Below are 18,269 nucleotides of genomic sequence, written 5' to 3' on the forward strand. Positions count from 1 at the left end.
TGCTTGATTAATAGTCTTAATTAAGATGTTAACCTTAAAATAAATTTTCTTTTTTTTTTAACTTGTGAATGTTTAAAATAGTAACATATCTTGTCATATGCTTTGTAATTTTAAACATCTTAGCAAGGATGAGTGTGTGTCCTATTGACCTTGACCTCTTCCTACTGATAAAATTAGTGATGATCTACTAAGCAATGATTCTCTTCGCAGTAGAATGCTTCAGATTCTTATTCTTACAGAAGTTATCTTGAGTCCCTTAGAATTCTTGCCTCCGAATGCAACATAACAAGGACAAGTTGTTAATTTTATGGCTTTTGAGGTCAGATGGTTGACTAGGCAAATCCTCTCCACAGTTTGCAGTGTGTGGCCACCACGGAAGCATATGCTACTATTGGTGCTCAGTCAGCACTGGTCCAGTGCAGTTAGCCTGGTTTAAGAATCAGAAACAAGTTTAACTATTTAATGTTCAGAGGAAGTTCTATATACCTCATGGAAATAATTGGCTCAAAGAATTTTTAGCATGCAGGATTATGTACTTCACTGCATAGTCTATAAATCTTAATATAGAATTTGATTAAGATGCATTGATTCATGGATGCATTGTATTTGAGAGTGTATTTGCTTCTGAAGATGTGTATTCATCATTATTTTTGCCCAAGGATCCACAGACTCAGCCCACAGGCTAGGTAAATTTGGCTGCCTTCTGTTTTTATAAATAAAGTTTTATTGGAATACAGTCATGCCCATTCCTTTACATGCTGTCTATGGTTGCTTTGGTGTTATCATAGCAGTCGAGTAGCTACAACAAAGACCGTATGGCTTGCAAAGAGTAAAATATTTACTCTGAACCTTTACTGAAAAAGTTTGTCAGTCCCTGCTTTTGCCTGTCCTAATGCTATGGAGAAGTGCTAAAATAATAGGCAGATGTCCTTCAAAGGAGAGTAAAGAACATGAAGGTTTTTTCCCTACGTAATGGGGTCCTAGGACTAGGATCCTCTCAAAGACGCTTGAAAAAATGCCCATAATTTTAAATTTACTTAATTTGTAAGCTAAAAGTTACTGGAATCATTTATTAGTTCCAGGCCAGGAAAATTATTCTTCCTCATATAACTTCTTAAAAAAATGTAACTTGGGGAAATTATTACGAATCTGACTTAACACAATTTAGTCTTCAGAATTATTTTATCTGAGTTAGTTTTAAAGAAATGACTTTGAGCAGACACTATAATGGCATTTGAAATTTGTATCTATAAGTTTACAAAATTTGTATTCAGACAGAGGGACAAATTAGAAGAAATTCTGCGAGGTTTAACTCCAAGGAAAAATGATATTGGAGATGCGATGGTTTTCTGTCTCAATAATGCTGAAGCTGCAGAAGAAATAGTGGATTGCATTACTGAGTCACTGTCCATCTTAAAGACACCCTTGCCCAAAAAGGTATGGGAATGGTTTTTCTGTATGGAACATTTAACGAAGTAAAAGAGAGAGGAGAGTTGACTTTTTTTAGATCGAAATTGGTTTCCTATTTGCGTGAAGAACTTGACTGAAGAAATCTTTCCATGTAGTCTTACTATGTTAATTGACACACAAGTTATCAGCAGGTTGAAGTGTGAGTTACAAATTTTATCTCTGCCAAAGTTATGATTGTGGTGATGTTGAGTTGCTTATAACTATTTTAATTAGTTGTGATTATTAAATTATAGCCAAACTGATTCCAAACAAATTCAATATGGAATTTTTTCTAGATACATTGTTTGCTGATGGTTCTTATCTTTTAAGTGGTTTTATGTTATCTTTTGGTATTCCAGATTGCCAGATTATATTTGGTTTCTGATGTTTTGTACAACTCTTCAGCCAAAGTTGCCAATGCTTCATATTATAGAAAATTGTAAGTATAATGATGTAAACTGATATTTCTGAAATAAAATATTTAACGGTAGGGAGTTCAGAAAAGAGGATTATTTACCGAAACATTGGTGAACGTTGACCTGAGATCCAGTAATAAGAAATAATTTGAATTTCTTCATAGTTGTAGAATTTTTTTAAAAAGTTGGATTGCATTCGTTGAAGTAAACCACTGTAAGCTAAATTATCACAGTTTTTTGAAAGTTTTTATATCAGTTTCTTGATTAACTTGGTAATAAGACAAATAAGAGTTAAAAATAACTTTTTACTGCATATTTTGTCCCTTGTATAATAAATAAGCTGAAACAATAAAAATAATGACAAAAAGGAAGAGACTGAAGACAGAGCATTAACTGTAGAATCTATGTTCTTGTCTAATCATCATTGTATTAGTTGTAGTTCATTGCTAATGTTTTCCTAGGTAATAGGAAATTATGCTGCTCTACTGTAATTAATATATAACTTTTCCTTAGTTCCCCAGAGTTCCTTTTTGGTGTTTGTTTTATGAATTAAGGCACTTTTTCTCTAGTAACTGACTCTGAAAGAAAATATGGAGGTGTGGGTCCTAGTCTTAGTCTGCTATTAGTTTTCTTTGCCTTGGACAAGTCACTTAACTTTTCCATTTCTTGTTTCATAAAACAAAGAGATCAGACCAAATGGCTGAGTATCCTAGATGCGAGGTTCCTGGCTAACCAAGGGAACTCCTAAAGACTCTTGGGTATTTTGCTGGTGAAAAATTCAGAATTATAGGAATTAAAGCAGTTCATTTATAGTTTTAGAGTTTAAACACCTAGTTCTTGATTTTTAAAGAATTATTTGATTATAAGGTCTTTTTTTTAAGTTCAGGAGGGGTTTTCAATGCTGAAGTGGATAGTAATTTTTAAACATTATATTGTAAAAGAATATATTATTTGAATTTCAGTTTTGAAACAAAGTTATGTCAGATATTTTCAGACCTCAATGCTACGTATCGTACAATTCAAGGCCATTTACAGTCTGAGAACTTCAAGGTATGTTTTGTTTTGTTACTTTTGCCTTTGTGTTGTATATGAGGCGTGGGGGTTTGAAGCACTTTGGAGGGCTAAAAAAGTATGTAATACAAGTGTAAGACATAACTTTCATCTTTCATAAATTATTGTTCTAAAATTTGCTGCAGTTTTATCTTCAGTATCAAAAAATTCCTGAAATTTTACAACATATTGCCTAGTGTTATTTTGTCAGGTGTTTGTTTTATTTTGAAGTGTTTTATTTAAATATTTTCAATATTAGTCTTTTTTCACAAAACATAGTCAGAAGATCACTTGTTTTGTAATGTACTGCATAATCACGTTTTGGTAAACAATGGACTGCATACATGGCGGTGGTCCTGTAAGATTATAATGGAGCTGAAAAATGCTATTGCCTAGTAACATCGCAGCCATCATGGGATTGCACCACAAACACATTCTCACGGGTCTGTGGTGATATGTAAACAAACCTATGCTGCCAATCGTCTTAAAGTATAGCACGTACAATTACATACAGTTTATAGTACTTGATAATGATAAACAATTATGTTACTGGTTTACGTTTTACTATACTATTATCGTGATTTTAGAGTGTTCTCTTTCTACTTACCACTAAAAATGTTTGCTGTAAAATAGCAGCAGCCTCCGAAATCTCTTGATTGCGTCATTTTTTATCTCTTTTGTGTGATTCAATCTCATGTTTTGTACAGTACCATGCTGTACAGGCTTGTATCCCAGGAGCAGTAGTCTACACTATATGCCTGGGTGTGCAGTGGGTTGTACCATCTAGGTGTATATAAGTGCATTCTGTGATGTTCGTTTCTCAGAATGGGTCCCAGTTGTTAAGCAGCTCATGACATATGATTTGGCTGGATTAGGAACATACATTTAGTTATTCATGTTTACAAAGCATAAGCAGTTACTAATTTCTATAACCTCCTACGCTTTAAACCAGTGTTAAGAAAAGCCAAATAAAATACCTTATGAGTAAACAGATACGCTTTCATGGGAAGATTTTTGTGAAGAAATATTTTAGCTTGGGAAGATGCCCAGTGACCCCTGCAATTTAGGGGATTCAAACAAACAACTACACTTAAAATTTTTTTTACCTTAAGTTTTGACCACAAGTCAGAGTTTATGTAGAAAAGTTTAGGGATAGGGCAGAGAAAAGTGTTAGTAAGAATTAGGAAGTTCTTCATTGGACCATAAAGAAAGTTGGGTCAGTACTTCGCTACTTTGATATCCAGCTTTCGTAAATTTCTACGCTAGTGTTTCCCAGAACGTGAAACTCATGTGAGTGGTGTGGGACATTGGTCTTAGGTTGTCAGAACAAACATTGACTGTCTTTTTCATTATACAGTTATATGACTTTTTCATTTTAATTAACAGGTAACACTGATATTTTTTTTTTAAAAAAAACACATGGTAATGATAGTTATTTTCTTTACATTTTAGAAAGAATGTTGGTTTAAAGAAAAATTTAGCAAATTGTGATGGTCATTCTCATGAGATGAAGTTTGAGACATATTGTCCTAAATTATAATTCGTTGTCTTTTTTGCTATTTATTTAGCAACGGGTAATGACCTGCTTCAGAGCATGGGAAGATTGGGCAATTTATCCAGAACCATTTTTGATCAAACTACAAAATATTTTCTTAGGACTTGTAAATATTATTGAAGAAAAGGAGACAGAGGTAGGCACTCAGTGTATTTGTCTGATTATTTTAAAATTTATTTCTGGGAATGCCGTGGAGGTGTGATGTTACAGGTGTAACTTTGTGGAAAAGACTTTCTCATTACCACTAAAAGCAAGTAATAGAGCAATATATAGCATTATTTCATTTTGTTGGACTGAAGATAACTACCTAAGTAAACATGTTCATAAAAAGATGTGAGAACGGATTCTGTTCATTCTGTTGCTTCTTACCTCCTCAGGAGTCCTTGAATCCTTCCTTATTTCTGTAATCCTAACCCAGCTATCACATTTTCACTTTCACTGTTACAAGGGCCTCCCTTTTGGCCTCCCTTCTCCAAGCACAGGTCCTTGTTTCGGTTTCTTAAATGTACAATGTTTCCTCGTACTATAGACCTTTGTCCATGTTTTTCCCTCTTTCCAGAATGTCTCCTCTTTACCTGGGATCCTTCCGCCCACAGTTTAAGCATAACTTCATAAAGTCTTTGACCTCTTTGAGTGAAACCTACCTATTACCTATCCATGCTTGTCATATGTTTCTACTTATTATATACCCCACTAGTGTGACCTACCTCCTTGTAGCAGTCAGCCTAGTTGCAGTTATATGTAAATTGTTTTGATTGTCTGAGTGCCTGGCTCCTTCCTCAACACCCCCCGGCCCAGTAAAATTTTACTAAGCTCTGTGACAGAAGGGACCACGGGACCAAGCTTGTTTTTGCTCATCATTGCGTCGTCAGTGTCTCCCATGGTACCTGGCATCAGTAAGCACTTGGTAGATAATTGATAAGTGACGCATGAATGACCGCTGCTTTATCAGACTGGATGATGAAATGTCTTCTTCTTGTGTCCTCACACTGTACCTGGGAATGTGGGTATCCATTTGGGTAGTTTGTATTGGGTTACAGATTAATCTTCAGCAGTGTGACTTTAGCAAATGAACGAAAGTGTGACTAGTGTGTGTGTTTCCCCAGGATGTACCAGAAGACCTCGATGGTGCCCCCATCGAGGAGGAGCTGGACGGAGCACCTCTAGAAGACGTGGATGGAATTCCTATTGATGCTGCTCCCATCGACGACCTCGATGGGGTCCCTATTAAGAGTTTCGATGACGATCTCGATGGAGTGCCTTGTAAGTTCAGGTTTCAGACTGATTAGATCTAGTAAGTTTGATTCCAGAGCGAATTTCCACACAAGCTGATGTGGAAAAAAGTTACAATTTCTCATTAAGATGCCAGTCATTACCAGAACCTTTCTTCTGGGTTTTTTTCCTTTTCAAAATTCAAATACCCAGTAATACATTTGACTGTGCCAAAAGAAAGGTTTATTTTGTGGTGTTTTTTTTTTTTTTTTTTTGGGGGGGGGGGTCACATTTCTTTGGACAGTCAGCCTTTTATAAGTTTCTCTTTTTGTCTTAGTTATCAGGAAACTGTAGGCAAAATCTTGTTCTCAATTGTATATTCATAATCCCAGGTACCTAGTTTTATCAGTTGTTTTTATTATTAGTCTTCCTAACTAATAGGTTCACTTTTCCTAGCTGCCTGAAATTATTTTTGGAAATAGGAATTATACACAGTATTTAGTACATTTGAATTATATGTTAAAGTATTGAGCAGTATATGAATTCTGTGGTTTAATAATTCAGTAAAGGTATTAAATATTTTTTTTAACTTCTCCATTTGCTTGAAATAATAGTAACTTACATGTTCTGAATTGATTTATACACTAGTTAAAAATCGGACCTCAGATACAGAGAATTGGATCAGTTATAATCCTTGTTCTTGACACTAGAATTATTTGTCCATGTGTGGCCTTATTTTATTTTACTTTTAATAATATAGTGAATACCCATGAACTGTTTAATTTAGGTCAACCCCTAAGGTCAAGATTAAATGACTTATCTTTCCTCAATAGTAGATGCGACTGAAGACTCAAAGAAGAATGAGCCTATATTTAAAGTCGCCCCATCAAAATGGGAAGCTGTAGATGAATCTGAATTGGAAGCACAGGGTGAGTATAAAGTACCATAAATACTGAGCTTTAAAAAATTGACTACTGAAAATTAATCATTGGTGTGTATGTATTTGTATGTATGTTTTCCTTTTATGTTTTATAACATTTCAACCTTAAGACCCAGTGTTAACCATATTTTATGTCTAGTGGCTAAGTTTTCATTGTGGTTGCTGATTTAATTTTCTTAGATCTTTTAGTTTGGATGCTTTGAGAATAATCAGAAATCACTACAAACCTTTCAGATTAAGGCATTGCAGTAGAAAATGTAGACAGGAAACTGTACCTGTTTGGGAATCTACTTAGAGGTCAGTTTCAGAGAAACCAAGATTTGACTCTCATAATTCTTGACTCATTAAATGGAGTTTAGACCTGCCTTTTATACATACTTGGACATATATCCTAGTGCTTGTCATCTGTAATAGTTAATATTTATAAGTTCTAATGAAATAAATCTTACTGTCCAGCACAGAAATAAGGATAACATTATTTGTCACTTCATGAATTTGAATACAATTTTAGTGTAGGTGTGAGGAAAGAAATAGATTTAGCACATACAAGTGGCTATTGAAAGAAGAGATAAACGTAGATAACTTCTGTAATATAAAATTTCAATTCTAAAGCTGGACTTCTACTATGCTACTGCAGAAATGTTAATTTACCTTATGGAATTACATCCTTTTTTCCTTCCATTCAGCTGTAACAACTTCTAAATGGGAGTTATTTGACCAGCATGAAGAATCAGAAGAAGAAGAAAATCAAAAGTAAGAATCTAAGTTTCGAATATACTCAGTTTCTTATTGCATATATGCTCCCTTTTTCATTAAGAGGTATGCTTGCAATAATAGGGAAGAGGAAAACTTCAGTTGAAAAAACTTAAGAGGATCATTTGTAGTTCTCCATTGTTTATCCAGTGAATAAAGAGCTTTTGGTTTCTGGTCTTTCTGCATTTGGTTTCACTTTGCTTTTGAGTTTGTTTTTCTATGCTTAGGTTATACATTCTTACTTTGTAGTTGATAAACAGTCACCTGCGTTTATTCCAAATCTTTGTCATCAGATATTGTTTTGGCTTCACAAACGTGATTATTAAATATGAATGGGAAGGTTATGCTTTTTTTCTTTTGGATTGTACACTTAAAAAAATATATATTGCATTATTACTGTTCTGTTTTTTAAATGTAAAAACCTTAGAACTAAGATTAAAAGGAAAAGAAACCTTTCCTTTCACATATAAAGAAATTATAATTTTGAATTTTGCGCTTGGGTAATCACACCAAAATTGTTTTTGTATTTGACGCCAAACGGAATGACAGGAATCCCTGCTCCCAAATTCTGCCAGTTTGTAGGAGCATGTGATACTTTTCCAAATCATTGCAAAGGAAGTTAATTTTTTAAATAGAAGAGATGGCATCAAGAACACAGAGGTTCCTGTTTTGTTTTGCTTTTTAATCTTTGTTCTTTTATTGTTCTCAAATGGAAGAGTGAACAGAGGGACCTTTGTGACCCAGCATAGTTTGTTCATTTGTATGGATTCAGTAATGGATGTTAGTAGCAGATTGTTAGGGAAATGTGATTGATCAGCACTCCTGGAAACAATTTGATACTATGAGGAAAAGTTGGCAGTAGCAATGCCTTTTCAGAAATATTGGTGTGACCAGAACAAGACAGCAATGTTTATGACAAAATATTTACAAAATAAATTAAAGATTTGCTTTGCTGATGGAAATAGCTGTCTGAGGCCGGCTAGGAGTACAGGGATGTGAGCAGTTCAGTTTGCTTTAAAACACTGGTTTTCTGAACCCTTTTTGTATCTATAATCCCATCACTAATAACATCTCACCATTGTAGAATCACTGCTTTAAAATGAGTATGTGTACTCATACAATATTTAATTTAGGGGAAAGAAAGGGTAAAAAAGCCATTGCAGAACTCCAGTATTGTTTGGTTGGTTTTGTTTCTAGGTATTAATTTTTTTTTTTTTGCGTAAATTTGATAGGTGTGTTAATGTTTGCAATGTGAACGCATTTTCGTGTTGATGGTAGAATAAATATGTTCCTATAGTAAAGCTTGGGTCACTGAAAATGTAAGTTATATTTTTGATTTTTCCTAGGAGCTCCAAATAAATCATAATAATAAAATAATTTTATGAAAGTACAAAGCAAGGAAAAAATACTTTCACATACAACGTTCTGAACCTTGAAGTTTTCCTGAGTCTCAATAATGCTCTCTAGTGGCTGAATCCAAAATGTCTTTTTGTTAAGGAGCTGCTTTTTGAAACTAGTTAATTATTGTATTTGTGGCAGAAATGTGATTGAAAAGTAGATAACACTATGAAGGCTTTGGGAAAAAGTTCCAAATAGTAATTTAGCTTCATTTGTAATGAATTCTGTATGGGTTTAGAATCTTGAATTTCCACTTCTTAAAAGAAGAGCAAGATGAAGCTGTGATGAGATCTGAACCTAGAATTGGTAACTAAGAGCTGAAGTCAAAACCAATTAGAACACACTGCTCGGGCCTTGAATAATTAAAATAGCAACTGTAAAATATGTATATATTTTAAGTTATGAAAATACAGCTCATTTAAAAAGTCTTAATATAGTTTAATATCTAGCCATCTAGCTCTCTTCTCTGTATGTATAAACACATGCGTATCTATTGTAAACTAAGTTATATAACACTATACATACTATTCTGTGACCCACCTTTTTCACTCTAGTGTCATGGGTATTATTCCATGTCAGTCAAATATGTAACATATTTATCTGTTATGTATTCATCTATGGTTGAAAGGAAGCATTCAGATAAGTGTACAAAGATGTTTATCAAGGAATATTGAAAATTGCAAAAAAAAAATACATATATAAATAACAGGCTGGAGTTGGTTAAGTGATTTCCATTACGTGGATACCACAGTTTAATTAACTGTCATGTCATTATTCATCAACCCTTTCCAGAATAATCCTTCAGTAAACATCTGCATTTATACGTATGCATACACACACCACATAGTTTAACCTTTAACCATTTAAAAGCATCTGAAACACTTGTAAAAATTTCATGCACCCTAAAACAAGAAATTCTTGTGTTTTAAAAAATTTACTAAAAACTGCATTTTGGAAGTTTCTGACAATTAATGAGAAATATTAAGTGAAAGGTTTATTTCCAAAAAGAAGATAGTTTTTTTTTTTGTTTGTCTTGTTTTTAATGGTTGGTTTTGACTTTTTTTCCTTACCTAAATGTTGTATTGAGTTGTACCTTAAGGTGGTACTAATGATTTGTGGGCTCAGAGAGTATCAAGTTTATAAAACATTTTAATAATGTCCTGGTTTTTGGATGAGAAATTAAAAAGCTAGTAGCATGGTTTTCTCTTAGTGTTATGTCTTTTCTGATTCTGTGTTGCTGGCACTTTATTTTTATCTGCCTTGCTTAAATATTTCTCATTCAGTGTGTGAGTCTTATCATCAGATTCTAAAATAACTAAAATTCTATTTGGAAAGAAGTTATAACTTTCTACATATTATGAATAGTTTTATATATATATATACACGTATATACGTGTATATATATATATACACACACACACACACACTAACAGGACTACTTACGGTAGAAGGTATGTAGTACCCAAATACTAACATAGAAGGGCTTATCAGGCTCAAATATTAAAGGGAAATGGCATATTTTCTAGGCCATGCCAGTAATATTAGTATCACAATCAATATTGTTTATAAGGAATTTTGTTTATATATGTAAACATTTTGAGTTTGTACACTGTTGGATGACTGTTTTGCCCACATTCAACATATACACACACAAAGCCCAGTCTGAGAACACACAGCTTTCCTTTGTAAGCACTTTCATTCTTTGTGCTTCAAAAACATTTTGTTAATCCTGTTCTAGCAGTGATGACCAGCTTTATACATAGTTGCCTACCTTTCTGTTTCCACTAGATTGCTTCTGGAAGGGCAGAAGGAATTTTCTTCTTTGTATACCTACCAGTGGTAGTCAGTTAGTTTTTCATTTTCTTCTTATCTGACATAGAACCAGTCAGCTTCCAGAGTCAACTATGACAGGACTACCAAGTTTCCCTGAAAATAAGACCTAGCTGGACCATTAGCTCTACTGTGTCAAAAATTAACATAAGGCCCGGTCTTATTTTAATATAATACAAGACCATGTATAATATATAATATAATATAATATAATATAATATAAATAATATATAATATAATATCGAGTTTTATGTAAGACTGGGTATAATATAATATAATAATATAATATAATACAACACAATACGATACAATATAATATAATACCGGGTCTTGTATTAATTTTTGCTCCAAAAGCCACATTAGAGGTAATGGTCCAGCTAGGTCTTATTTTCAGGGAAACATGGTAGGAGGGTGTACTGCTATTTAAAATGTATACAATGCTTTATTCGTAGGGTTATGTGCTAATCAAATAAGGTCTTTACATGCTGCATTGATTGTCTTATAGCAGCTCTGTGTGCCTTGAGTTCATGTATTCTCTAGTTTGTAGGTTCTGCTGGAGGAAGGGTAAACATGGCTTTTTAAACATTAAACTTCATGAAGTTACTCTGAATTGTCAAGTTTGTAAAAATCATTGATTATTCATTTTAGTTAACTGCTGCAAAGAAAGTTTGTTGCAAAATGAAAGGCATACCTGATATTAACATAAGCAGAATTTGAAAAAGTATAACTGTGTTGACACTCAATCTTTTTCTATGGAGGAAGCAAAATTGTCTATATTACTTGATCAAATATTTTGTAAAAAATGTTTTAGTGATGAACTACCCTTTTACATTTTGTTAACATTTAAACTTTAAGACAGTTTAAACCAGACTGTAAAATGTAACTTTTTTTTACTGCCTTGACATACAATATATTCTGCTTATTTCCAAAGTCAAGAAGAAGAAAGTGAAGATGAAGAAGATACTCAAAGTTCCAAGTCCGAAGAACATCATTTGTACTCTAATCCGATCAAAGAAGAAATGACTGAGTCCAAGTTCTCTAAGTACTCTGAAATGAGTGAGGAAAAACGAGCTAAACTTCGTGAAATCGAGGTGAGTGTTGTAAAAAAGTTGAAACTACACTTGACTGGCCTTTCACTTTCCCCACTGAACTAGGCTCCCTCTTGACATCAGGGTTGGTGCCTCCTGCTCCTTCTGTGCCTGGAAACCATCACACCAGCTGCCTTCCTTCAGGCGTCGTGGTGCAAGCATCCTTTCTCCTGGTGTCATTTCCTTAACCTGGATTTGTTCCTTGTTTATCTCTGTTGTGATACACATGTATTGTCATGTGTGTATTATATTTTCTTTTTCTTGCTTGCTTGTTTGTTTAATGTCTGTATTCACCACCAGACTGATTTCCACGGAGGGAAAGGACTGTGTCTATCAACGGTTTGTCATTATATCTCTACTGCCGGCACAGAGGAGATCCTCTGAAGACAGTGATTCTCATGGGTAGCTTGTAGCTGGCATTATGCAATCCGTTACATGTTGAGTGCACATGGTATATAACTAAGACACGTGAGGTATTTTCTGACATGTTCAGGCTGTGTGTACATTTTATTACAATAGGCTAATTTTAAGTGTCTGCACCTGTAGTGATAGATGGGGACAGAGTAGACATTAAGTGGGGCTCAACACAAAGAAGGGGAACAACTTAGGGTAGAGTCCAGAGTATCTCAAACAGATTGTCCCTCTATCTCCTCTCCTTTCTCAGTGCCTCTCTTTATTACCAGAGGTACTCAGATGTGTTAGAGAAGGAAGGGTTTTATGATGGAACCTTCCTGTTCTTGCCCCAGGATGATGAAACATTCCCAGTAAATGTTAGCAGTAGTGTAGCAGTCAGTCCCAAATCTCAAAAGTGTACATGAGAGTGAATTTTAACACTGTCCATTCATGTAAGTTTTTTGGAATGCCTACTGTGCGTTAGCACTATTCCTCTTGTTCACTGTTAATATTTACCACATTACCTTACTTCCACTTCTCCACCTACTCACTGTTGGGCTACTACAAGTTCTTGCCTACTTCTTTCTCAGACGTTACCAAGCCGAAAAGTTAACGGAAAGCATTTTGTTTTAACCTCACACAGAATCAATATGGTGTTAATTATACTTGGGGGAGGAAGGATTTTCAGAGTTAATACATTGATTCATTTTTCCTTGAATGTATTCTGTTACATTCTTCTTTATAAAGTTTTTAGGGGAATAAGTAAGGTGAGGTGTGTCATGAAGACACTCACCTGTTCATGCCCCTTCTCTCAGGACTTCTTCCAGTTTACTGAGCTCTGCCTCACTGACCTAGTGGGGCTATTGGAGTAGAAACAAAAACTGGGCTCAGTAAAAATAGTTCAAGTTACCCGCAAAAGGCCAGAACAGACTAATCGTTCTTAAATGTTCTATTTCCTTGTTGGCTTAAAGAGAAGAAAGCTAAGAGAAGTAATTTAACTTTCTGTTAATTTGGGTGGTGTCTATGAGCATTCTTATTTCTACTCTGTATATGTGTGATACGCATGTTGCACGCACATCCCCGTACGTCACGCGCTCTTTGCTGAGCTGGCACCCCCTTTCTCTGCTAGATACTCGGTGATGGTTTCTTTTTTTCTCATTATGCCTCTTTCACATCTTTTGAGATTTGGGCTATGAACCAAATTCTAATTTTCAAATGTAGGTCTCTGGGGAACCAGACGTGGAATTCGTTATCATTGTGTTTAGATAATTCGTTATCATTTGTATTAAGGGCATGAACCACAGCCCATGGTTTTTGAGTTGCGTTACGGCTTTGCAGAGAACATGTGGGGCCACACCTGCTAACGTGAGTTCTGCATCACTGGGCTTGTCTGACAAGCGGCTCAACAAGCAGATAAGGGGGTATTGTGTTGATGTGTTTTGACTGAGGTTTTATCAGTTACTACTTTGCTATTTATGTTTTTCCTTTTTACACACGTTTCGAAGAAAAGCATTTTTCAGAAGAGGAGCACAGCGCTGCTTAAGAAGCTATAGTGATGAAAAGATTTATTATAAGACTGTCTTATGAAAATATTTATTATAAAAATGTCTTATTTCACAGCTCAAAGTTATGAAGTTTCAGGATGAATTGGAATCTGGAAAAAGACCTAAAAAACCAGGCCAGAGCTTTCAAGAGCAAGTAGAACACTACAGAGATAAACTTCTTCAACGAGTAAGGGATAAGTACACTCAGTGATATGCATTTTCTGAAGTTACTTGTTAGACTACCTAGAATTTTGGGGTACGAAGGAAAAGTATACCTCAAATCATAACCTTTGATGTGTAAATGCTGGGTACTGGTAGACAATTAAGAACATTTGAAATTTGATGTTTTGCAGTTATTTCAACTTGCAAAATGGTTAGGGCCACAGCTTTCTGTTTTATTCTGAATACTACCTGTGGACTAGAAAATCCTGCTAAGAGTATGCTTTCAATCTGGAAGACCCTATATATTTGTGACAGTGAGACACTAGCAACCATGAGAAGTGGCACAGAGACAAAAAGATGGAGTTAAGGTTAGGAAGTTCATTTCGGACTCTTTTTCCATTGTTTTTAGGGAAGGACAGTAAGTGGTAGAATACCTCGTCCGTGAATTCTAAGCTTTTGAGGGTCCTGACATTCTTGCACATAAAAAACAGGTATATGCGGAGAATTTTAGAACAAGCAGGCCCACATGATAATTGAAAGACTCCAAGGATTTTATTGGGACTGCTGTATCTTGAATGTCATTATAGAAGATCATATAGAAAGGGAAATAGGAAAGCTAGAGGGAGATTGTAATCACTAGGAGGCTGTTAGGGTGGCGAGCTGGCGACGGGCAGCACTTACTGGCGGCTGTCACTGCACAGCCCTGGGACTCCTGGCATCCCTGCTGTGCACGTCACGGCAGGCCAATGCAACCGCTTATTCTCTGTGAAACTGGGCAGTTAGTCCCAATTGTGCAGGACTGGGGGTTAGATAATTGCTACTATTACACTTTATTATTAAAATCTTTAAAATATTTTAACTGTAGTTTGATTCCTATAAAATTATCAATCAGGAATATACACCCTACAGATCACCAGAGTAAGTCTCCTCAGCATCACTTTAAAAATTTTTACTCGGTATGTTTTATTTTGGAAAAAGATAAATGATATTTGTAAAAAGGTGTTTCGTATTTGTACCCTATGGATGCCTTTGGTGATGGAGGCAGGTGTTTGATCTTCATGGAAGACTGTCCCTTGGCTGTACCTCACTGGGTCCCGGGGGCAGTGATGCTTGTATTACCATTTCACTTCCCTTGCCTTCCATGATTTCAGTGGGAAAGGAGGATGTGTTTCCTGAAGGTCTACACCAGGGGCAGCAGACTGGTCATCACCCCGATTTTGTAAATAAATCTACAGAACACAGTCAGGCTCCTTCCCTTACAGACTGTCTGTGGGGACTTGGGGACAGTCGGTGGCAGAGTGGCATACTTTTCACAGACACTGTGTGACCCATGGACCAGAAACGGTTTACTCTCTGGCTCCTTTGAGAAAATGTTTGCCAACATCTAGTACAGGCTTTTTATCAGTTGTCATAGCTTTCCGATGCATACAACTCATAGAGAAATTAAAGTCCTGTTAGTGAAGAGCTAATCTGCCTTTGTGGCTTCATTGTCCCCAGCCACTCGTTAGTTATGTAATCAACAGAAATAATAATTTAAGTGAGAAGTGGCAATTGTCGCAGCTTGGGGATAAGCAAAGAAGTTATTTTTCTGGTTTATATGATTGTATAGTCATGTAGCCAGTCTGTACTGTCATAAATTAGGATTTAAAATTTCCAATACAATTGGTACTTGTTTCTCACTGATAAGATTTTCTTATTTTAACGATTATTGTGAATAGCTATTTCTCCTTTTCAGCCTATTGCTTTGGTAATAGCTCTCTTTTGGTTAAATGAACTAACTTGCTGAGCAATTAAAATCACTACTGACTATTATAGTCTGAAATGGCAATGTCAGTGTATTGTTAGCTTAAGCTTTCCCCCCCCTTTTTTTTTTTTTTTTGTGGGGGTACAGCACCGAGGGTAAGTATGAGCCTTGGCTCTAGAGCTGGGATCAGATCCTGATTTCAGTGTCCTGTGGTACCATGGGCATGGCACCTGACCTTTGAGTTTCATTTGTTACCTCTAGAATGAGGATGACTACTATTCTATGGGTGTTTCGAAGGATTACCTGAAACGGTCTGTGGAAAGCTGTTTAGTAATTGCTTGGCCTGTGGGAGGCAGTCAGTGAATGTTAAGCCGCTGTCGTTTGGTATCACTGTTTAGGATAAGTAGAAGAAATGACTAACTTTCCCGGAAGAGTTGGTATTTTTTAAAAAACGGTATCTCAAACCTTCAGTAGTGGTTTAAAAAGTAGTTAACTAGAAGAGAAACTAGTCTATAAATGAGATTAACCCAGATTGGTAATTTTAATGACTAAATATTCTTTCTTTAAAAAAAACAAAACAAAACAGGAGAAAGAGAAAGAATTAGAAAGAGAACGAGAAAGAGATAAGAAGGATAAAGAAAAATTGGAATCTCGATCCAAAGACAAGAAGGAAAAAGACGAGTGCACTCCAACAAGGAAAGAAAGGTATAACATTTCTCATTTGCTGCGCATGCTGGTTTCAGGATTAAGAATGATGTTCAGTTTTACTGTGTTTTCATCACCGATTCCAGCAAACTAGACAAGTATTTTTTCATGATAAACATGTTTGGCTCCTGCCTACAGGAGGTAGAATTAGCTGAGAAATGGGACAGTGAGTTGGCACTCGGCTTAGTGAACTGGGGCATCACCCCTCTCCGTGGTTCATGTGGTACCTGAGCCTTATTTAGTTCAGCTGAATTCAGTTACCGTATTAGGTATCACACTGAAGACTTAAATAACTCAGCAGCTGGCTAGACCTTTCTTGTTGACTCCAGTGTAAGCGTTTTTACTGTGCGGAGCCTGCTGCTTGTAAACTTGAGTCTCCCGGCCCTTTCTCGAGGGGAGATTGTGTGCATAGACTGTAAGGACTTGCTCCTCACTTTGTCTTCACTCTAATAAACATCACTTTTCGCTTAGCTTTTATTTCCTACTTTCACAGTCCCCAAATCTCTGATTTAGTAGACACAATTGCTTCAGTTAATAGAACTGAGGTTTTCGTAAGAAAAACCAAGTGACTGCAAATAAAATTCTGGCTTAGTCACTTTACAGACAAATAACATAGTTATACTAAGTGGTTAAATAACAGATCTATCACTTTTTTTGCTTTTATATTATTTGGCTATAATTTCAGATTTACAGAATTTACAAGAATAGTGTAAAGAATTTCCAGATAGCCTTCCCAAATATTAAAATATTTCTACTTTTGCCTTATTTTCTTCTTCTCTCCCCAACCATTTTAAGAGTAACTTGTTAACGCAATGCCCCATTTTCTTATATAACGACAATAAAAGTTTCAAGACTGGGAAATTAACATTAAAAAAACTTGTCAGAGAGCTTAATGAAATTTTGTTCATTGTCCCAGTAATCTCTTATAGCAAAAGAAAATCCAGTTTAGTTGAATTCAGTTTTTGTCTTGATCAACCTGTCTTTGAGACTTAATCGGTTTTGGTTTGTAAAGGGCATTGAATGTTGTTGGAAAATAACATCAATAATGTAAGTGAAAATAAAGTTTGTTTAAACTGATAGGAATTAATAGCTAATTCAGTAGAAGGAAAATGAATACCTGATCCTTTGCTCACTTCTGGCATGTTTTGGGGCTTTGTTCCGTAGGAAAAGGCGACACAGTACGTCCCCCAGCCCGTCTCGCAGTAGCAGTGGGAGACGAGTGAAATCCCCATCACCAAAATCGGAGCGGTCAGAGCGTTCAGAAAGGTCTCATAAAGAGAGCTCACGGTCCAGGTCATCTCACAAAGACTCTCCCAGAGATGTTAGCAAAAAGGCCAAAAGGTAAATGCAAGTCATGTTTCGCAGTATTTCAAACACCAATTTCCTTGTCATTCCACGAGTTTTTGAAAATAATTTGGTTGGTAGCCATTTTTTTAAAGGATTTTTGAAAACCAAAGAGACATATTTTCATCTTAAATTATGCCTTCGCACCTCCCCATTACCAGTCTCCTCATGACTAAAGCCCAAGAAGGCTTCCAGCAGTAAGACTAGCCAAGAATTAGAAACCTCAGACCCAGTGTTTCCTATGAGTAGCTGCTTTACTTTTCATGCTGTTCTTTAGTTTCTGTAGGATATTCTTTGATTTTTGTTAAGGCTGAAAAAAAAATCCATCTCCCTACCCTCCGGCAATCTTGGGTAGAAACTTGTGGAAATAAATACCATTTCTTCAGTGTATAATTTAGTGTGTTAAGTACTTTTTTTCCTTGGAGTTCCAGAAAAGTGGTTCAGAAATGTTTTATAGAGGAATTTTCCTGAGAGCTAACACTGCTTTATGTCTAAAACTTTATTGTTGTATCCATTTTTAGTAAAATCTTAACAAAATCGGTACCTTTCTCCATTTCTAAATGGCACTTGCATATATATATATATATATATATATATATATAAATGTGTTTATTTGTTTTGGTAGCCTTCATGAATAGCACTTACCAAAATTACACTGTCTTAACCTGTTCCCTTGGATGATATTG

The 18,269-nt window shown here is 35.4% G+C and overlaps 1 protein-coding gene across 1 annotated transcript in view; it reads left to right on the forward strand.

Moving 5' to 3' along the window:
* U2SURP (U2 snRNP associated SURP domain containing) overlaps positions 1-18,269 on the forward strand; it is a 44,245-nt gene that overhangs the window by 24,939 nt on the left and 1,037 nt on the right. The window contains 11 exon segments of the mRNA XM_033129232.1: positions 1,275-1,437; positions 1,809-1,888; positions 2,828-2,915; positions 4,484-4,606; positions 5,577-5,733; positions 6,516-6,611; positions 7,309-7,375; positions 11,535-11,694; positions 13,705-13,815; positions 16,121-16,239; positions 17,404-17,580. Of these exon segments, the coding sequence (XP_032985123.1) occupies positions 1,275-1,437; positions 1,809-1,888; positions 2,828-2,915; positions 4,484-4,606; positions 5,577-5,733; positions 6,516-6,611; positions 7,309-7,375; positions 11,535-11,694; positions 13,705-13,815; positions 16,121-16,239; positions 17,404-17,580 (1,341 nt within the window).

Source organism: Rhinolophus ferrumequinum, chromosome 2 (assembly GCF_004115265.2).
Source record: "Rhinolophus ferrumequinum isolate MPI-CBG mRhiFer1 chromosome 2, mRhiFer1_v1.p, whole genome shotgun sequence".
Lineage (NCBI taxonomy): Eukaryota > Metazoa > Chordata > Mammalia > Chiroptera > Rhinolophidae > Rhinolophus > Rhinolophus ferrumequinum.